The 6,782-nt window shown below is 38.3% G+C and overlaps 1 protein-coding gene and 2 long non-coding RNA genes across 4 annotated transcripts; 2 read left to right on the top strand and 1 right to left on the bottom strand.

Annotated features, from left to right (window-relative positions):
- The first annotated feature begins 540 nt into the window (after positions 1 to 540).
- On the top strand, positions 541 to 4,599 carry LOC112292058 (aspartyl protease APCB1). Of its 2 annotated transcripts, none has more exons than XM_024540162.3 (9): positions 541 to 1,412; positions 1,676 to 1,793; positions 1,963 to 2,192; positions 2,438 to 2,677; positions 2,827 to 2,989; positions 3,085 to 3,173; positions 3,311 to 3,428; positions 3,588 to 3,660; positions 3,923 to 4,599. In XM_024540162.3, exons 1-9 carry the CDS (start codon positions 967 to 969, stop codon positions 4,057 to 4,059), a joined length of 1,614 nt encoding a protein of 537 aa, XP_024395930.1. In that variant the 5' UTR covers positions 541 to 966; the 3' UTR covers positions 4,060 to 4,599. The 2 variants fall into 2 exon arrangements, with proteins under 2 accessions (XP_024395930.1, XP_024395932.1); XM_024540164.3 differs by having other exon boundaries at positions 541 to 1,406.
- A 67-nt stretch (positions 4,600 to 4,666) lies between these two features.
- Positions 4,667 to 5,336, bottom strand: LOC141046238 (uncharacterized). Its single transcript, XR_012219013.2, has 3 exons — positions 5,202 to 5,336; positions 4,920 to 5,031; positions 4,667 to 4,804 (listed from the first exon to the last, which is right to left on the bottom strand). It is a non-coding gene; the product is annotated as an uncharacterized LOC141046238 (long non-coding RNA).
- Positions 4,668 to 5,626, top strand: LOC149987722 (uncharacterized). The gene is made up of 3 exons (XR_016506612.1): positions 4,668 to 4,799; positions 4,992 to 5,119; positions 5,495 to 5,626. It is a non-coding gene; the product is annotated as an uncharacterized LOC149987722 (long non-coding RNA).
- Positions 5,627 to 6,782: the final 1,156 nt, after the last annotated feature.

The following is a 6,782-nucleotide window of genomic DNA, read 5'->3' on the forward strand; positions in this document are numbered from 1 at the left end:
TGGTGGCTTCAAGAATCGCACGGCAGGATCCATATGGTTCCACCTGAAGTGAATGCTGAAGCTACTAATCTCACACATCGAACCTGCGGCAACGGATTGTGAGCATCGTTCATCTCCATCACTTGAACGCAATCTTTTGGGGCACAACTCTCTGATCTGTCAACTCCAGTTGACGGATGACGGGGTTTCGAAATTCGGTATGACATGGGAACACACCATGCAACAAATGGTCGCGCGCCAAGTGGAAGCTGGTCAAGGAAGTCAATACAGTCTTACCCGTGAATCGGAACGCGGGCCCCTCAAGAAACTTCAGAGTCCTTTCTGCCGTTGCTTCCGATCACGGATGTATGTGCACATACACCCACAACCTCAGACTGTAGCATCTGCATTAATCAAATGTCTCTGCCGTCGATTGTGCAACGATGGTCATGGATGGCCATGCGGCCATGACCGTCAGCTCGGGTTTAGTCTTCCTTCCTCTTTTACTAGGCTCCAATAAGTTGTGTGTGTCTCACAACTAGGTTTGGATTTCGAGAGATCTTTGACGCGATTCTGCCTTGAGAGGGGACCGGAACAAGCCGTCATGTGATGACAGTGCTATCAACGAAGTGGTCTGCTGTCGGCAACCACAGTCTGCGCATCCCTAGTTTTGGTGCGGACCGAAACCCAGGTTTACGTCCCCTCTCTGTCGCAAAAAGTTTCTGTCTTCATTCCCGTCATCTATTGTGGCCTTCAATTCCTTTCTCGGGTCTCTGAGTACGACGTAAGCATCGAAGCAGTTGGTGTTCTCCTTGTGGCTTCATTTGCTACCGGTGGTCTCGAAATTGAGGTTCGTCATCCCGGTTGTGGGTTTTTGGAGATTCGGGGTGAAGGGCTCTAGTTTTGGTTGTGAGGATCGCCCTGTAGCGGCCTTGAGCTCATGCATTGGGGTTCAGGAGGTTTTGGAGGTCAAGCGTATTTAAGGAGATGAGGGGAGTTATGGTTATTTCCATGCCGACGGACGGGGACTCCAAGGCAGTGTGTGCGGCTGTCTGGCATCAAGATCCTTCGCAGATGCATTTGCCGGCCCTTTTACCGCCGCAACCAGCGATTGCAGGCAGCAGTGGCCGCTCGTTTTTAAGGCGTCGAAGAAGGATGACGAAGGTTATGGGCTTCCTCATTATGCTTATATTTGCAATTCTCCTGGGGTTGAGGGCACCGAACCTTCTCACCACGGAGCACCAGCAGGAAAATGAAGACAAGCGCGTCCATGTGTATACGCTGTACCCCAAGTTCACCACGGTCCCTATTAAAATGACCCAAATTCGTCGGACTCTTCTGGAGCGTGACCTTAGCCGACTGGGGAAATCATCCGTTGGGAATCATTCTGTACGATTTCATGTTGGTGGCAACATATATCCTGACGGGTACTTGTAGACCTCTTCCCAATTCTTTTGCTTTTTCTAGCACTAGAAGTCTTTTTTGGGTACTTTATCTAATGGATCAATGTTGGAATTTTTCAGTAGTAATATATGCAGACGTCATAGTGCAATTACAACGATGTCGGAGTTGTATGTATTCTTTTGGTCAAGTTTGAATGTCTTGTTTTTTTTTAAAGGTCGTAGGTTGCATTAGATCTTCTCATGTTTGAGAATCTGATAGTGCTTGGTTAATGGTTCAATTGAGGCGCTTGCAGGTTGTATTACATGGCGCTTCTCTTGGGAAGTCCTCCTAAGTTATACTTCCTAGATATGGACACGGGCAGCGATCTGACGTGGGCACAATGTGATGCTCCATGTCGTAACTGTGCCATTGTAAGTGTTTGTATACTGGCTTCGTGGGCATCTACTTTTGTCGTGGATTTTGGTTGTTCGCTAAGTGGATGTTGGTCGTGCGTGATTTCTTCTTTCTTTGCATTTCTTTCACTAAGGAAGTTGGGCTGGTTTATTCTAAGGGAGTCGGTTCAATGTTCTACATGTTCAGGGGCCGCATGGGCTTTACAATCCTAAGAAAGCCAAGGTGGTGGATTGCCACCTTCCCGTATGTGCCCAAATTCAACAAGGAGGTTCGTATGAATGCAACAGTGACGTCAAACAATGTGATTACGAAGTGGAGTATGCTGACGGTAGTTCTACTATGGGGGTCTTAGTGGAAGATACACTCACCGTGCGTCTCACAAATGGAACTCTTATTCAGACGAAGGCTATTATTGGGTATATCCTTGTGGATCCCTAACAATGTAATAGTAATTAGGTTGAATTTTATCTACGAATTTGGAAGTCTTTTGGATGGTACCATGAACAGACCGTGCTCTTTGAACATAGGATTCGATGAACAATTCCCTCATATTCTTGAACATTTGCAAATTTATCTGTTTAGAATTCTATGCATTTAATAGTATAAATTAGTGAACCTAGTAATATGATACTAACCCGTGACGTTTTTATATCTAAAACAGATGTGGTTATGATCAGCAGGGGACTTTGGCAAAGTCACCTGCCAGCACCGATGGCGTCATTGGCCTGAGCAGCTCTAAAGTAGCACTTCCCGCCCAGCTTGCAGAGAAGGGGATCATCAAAAATGTTCTAGGTCACTGCCTTGCAGATGGAAGCAATGGAGGTGGTTACCTGTTTTTTGGCGACGAACTTGTCCCATCTTGGGGCATGACTTGGACTCCTATGATGGGAAAGCCAGAAATGTACGTATTTGTTACTTGTATAAATAGAATATATACATCAGCTCTTTCTGTATCTGCCACGGTACAGCTCTCAATCTATTTCTCTGCATCAATTCAGGTAGCTCTTTGTTTATGATTGATGAGACTGAGGTCGTTCGTATCGTTGGCAGGTTGGGTTATCAGGCTCGCTTGCAAAGTATCAGGTATGGAGGAGATTCGTTGGTGCTTAACAATGACGAAGATTTGACCAGGAGTACCAGCAGTGTAATGTTTGATAGTGGGACCTCATTCACGTATTTGGTTCCTCAGGCATATGCTTCTGTTCTTTCTGCGGTGAGTTTTGCTATGCCGTTTATTTTTGGTATGGTTTAGTTTTTGAGCTACTGAATGAAACTTATTCATCTTTCTTTCACATTATCTGAGAGCAGGTTGAGAAGCAAGCCAAACAGAGTGGTCTCTTACGGGTTAAGTCTGATACGACCCTGCCTTACTGTTGGCGAGGCCCGTCCCCTTTTCAGTAAGCTCATTTCAGCCTGTTTTTTAAGAACTCATCTCATACCAACTTAGATTCAGTTTGGTTGGCTGTTGGATGTTTGATTATGGTAGTAATGCGCAGGCATTTGATACTTATAATTGTTTGATGTGCTGCGGCAGGTCTATTACGGATGTTCACCAATACTTCAAAACTTTGACTCTTGATTTCGGTGGACGTAATTGGTTTGCAACGGATAGCACCTTGGACCTCAGCCCTCAGGGCTACCTGATTGTTTCGGTATGTATTCTTTGAACATACAAGTTAATTTTAGCATTTAAAACCTCACCTTGTTGTTTTTATTTGACGGCTCCCTCCCAAATGTAAGGTAGCATTGGAATGTGTATTACCGTAAGACATGCTCTCAATCTAATTCTGTACTTCTTGTGATGGTTGTAGACACAAGGCAATGTTTGTCTAGGTATTTTGGATGCAAGTGGCGCAAGTCTTGAGGTCACAAACATTATTGGCGGTAATGTGCTTTAACAACTCTTACCATCGCGTTATGTCTTGTATAAGTCTAACAGGTGCACTTATTACAGCATAAGGTACTAAATGAATTTGGAAACTCTTGCGCTGTTGAGACATACACAGTATATTTTACACGCCACACCAACATCTGAAGGTGTATAGACATCTCATTTTATGGTTGTATTAATCAGTCTTTTGTATGTGAAAGTAATAATTCTTACTGAGATCTCACAGCATGTGAACGTTGTGGATATTTTTTGCAGATGTATCAATGCGGGGTTATTTGGTTGTCTACGACAACGTTCGAGACCGAATAGGGTGGATACGCAGAAATTGTCACTCCCGCCCCACAAAGACTTCATCACAATTCGTCTCTCAAGTAACTTCTCTGCTCACATGAGCCCATTTCATGTGATATACATTAATCTGTTGGCTTAAAAAGTATAATGTTGACCTGCCGATGTGAACACCCTTTTCAAGAGCCATCACATTCTGGACACGACCGTCTATTCATCATACTTCGTGCTTTCTGAAGAGTAGGCTCTGCAGCAGTTTCTTTTGCAAGTTGTACATTTTTATTATCTGGCTGCAGCAATTTTCAGCTGAGCTGAGCGGTTACTCCTGGAAGCCTCTTCAAAGAACAGCCTCTCCATCGACATTTTAAGTTTGCATGGTGAATAGTGCATGTGAACTAATATCATCAATTTATGACTTTTCATGATGGTAGCACCAGATATCAAGCTGTACATGTGGTCGGTCAAAATTTGCACAGGCTGCTATTCTTCCTTATTGGCTTCGTTCTTACAGATTTTGCTGCCTGGACTAGTTCCAGAACATTGTTCTTGCAGTGTATTTTGTAGTTGTATTGCATCAGTAATTTGGTAGTCCGACTCTTGTATTTTTTCCAAATATATCTTCTTATTGTGTAAATTGACCATTATTTATGCCTCTGAATCATGCTTGGTAATGTTGTATTTACTTTCGTACTTGGATATTGAATATAATTGGAACACAATAATTTTTGTTCGAAGATTGTTCTTGCTGACGGTTGTAGGTTGCAACTTGCTCGGAGCAGTATGGCAAAGCAAGTCTGATGCATTGCATTTCTGTATACTCCATTCTCGTCCATCGTTAAAACTGGTAAACTGTGTACAACTGAATGCATGTTCAAAATCACATATGCGATATTCCAAAATATAAAATCTCAATGAATTTGAAAAAATTATTGCTGTTGAATTTCGGAATGCTGGAGAATCACACCTCTGAACTGTATTAGGAGAATCCTATTGGTATTAAATGGCGATGTTTGAATTCAACCGAGATCTCTTGCAGCCTTGCCAGTCTTGCTTAGCAGGTATTCAGCAGCTGTGGACTGGTGAGATGAGGGAATTCGACCATTTTTTGTGAATTAGGGCAGTCAACCCATTCTCGACCACCTCCCATTTCTGACCTATAGGGTGGTATATTTCTAATCAACTTGACATAATAATAATGATCAGTTTTAATACATTATGGTTTCACATTACTTAATTCACATTTTACCTCAACTCCAGATGCAGAAGAAATTATAGTCCATGGCACCATTGGGTAAGAAATGAAGAATTTCATGCTAACTCAAAAACTTTGGCTCAAATCAAGTATTCTTGATTTTGTAATCAACCACTCATTGGAATTAGATTGGTTTATATGTTGGATTTGTATCAAATAGAATCTTGAGCTTAAATATTAACATTAATTTTGTATCTGGGCAAAATGATGGAAAAACACCTAAAATCCTTTTGATTTCTATTTCTTTATATAAGGAATTTTTTAAATTTTTCATACATATATTGCAGATATGCTAAAATGCTTAAGTTATTGGAAATAGATCAACTACTTTATGTGGAACCTTTCATCACATGTTTCAAACAAAGTTGCTGCTGATGGCTAGAGCTGATGGCTAGAGCCCATGAGATTGCTTGTCTGCAATGGGTCAAGTCTTGCAGTTATTGACATTCATGTTTACCAGCTAAAATCCTCACTAAGATCAATGTTCATGAAAATTCTTCATATTTATTAAATAATCTTTATTTACAATTAAGACATTAGCATTATTTGTAACTTGATAGAGATTTAATTGCTGATGTAGAAGGAGATTTGAAATCCAAGATTCTACATGACTATTTGTAAAAAAAAAATATAGAACTAATAATTATAGTAATGTTTGGTCTTACTATTGGTTATATTAATGTTTGCCAATTTCAAAATATTTTGACGATTCCATATATTTAGTACAAGATAAGTAGATAGAAAAGAAATTGGTTTCATTATATGTGTGTGTATATATATATATATATATATATATATACATATAACTTAGGAAAAAAATTAGTTTTTTACTAAAATTAAAAATTATAATATATTTTGGAACAAAACATCAAATAAGTTTGATTTGAAGGCAAGATCTTTGATGCAGATAAAGAATCATATGATTTTAAAAATTGAAGGTCTTGGTAAAAATATTATCCCATATTCTTTTAAGACAAATTTTATTTTGTTTTATCTTAATGAGACTCTAATTTTTCTTTATTCTCTACTCAAAAATCATTTTTTTATACAAATATATTCTCTTCTTAAATACTAAATTTTATAATTGATCTTTTATAGCTTATATAATAATGGCTATTTTAAAATAAATTAAATCAAATACATAAATATTATTATTTAATAAATATTTATAGATTAAATATCATAATGATACTATTATAAGTTTTGGAGAGTTCTTCTTTTGAACCAACTAACAAACTTCAAAATCTTTAAAAGCTTGAGTATGTTTAAACCTGTTTTTTGAAATTGTATATATGTTAAATCTAAGATTTCTAAAATATAAATAATTTATAAAAATTCATACTTTTAAAATTTAATAGTTAAAAAAATTATCGAATAAAAAAATAATGATAATAATAATTATAATAATAATTATTATTTTTATTATAATTTTGAGTATTTAGATTTTTTTTCTTTTTAATTACTTATACTTTGGCCCATACTAATTACTAGAATTTTAATTTTTTTGACCAGAAGAATCTTTTGCTGAAATTAAAAATTTATACCAAAAGTATTATATTAATATAATATATTAAT

This window comes from Physcomitrium patens, chromosome 15 (assembly GCF_059467195.1).
Source record: "Physcomitrium patens ecotype Gransden chromosome 15, ASM5946719v1, whole genome shotgun sequence".
NCBI lineage: Eukaryota > Viridiplantae > Streptophyta > Bryopsida > Funariales > Funariaceae > Physcomitrium > Physcomitrium patens.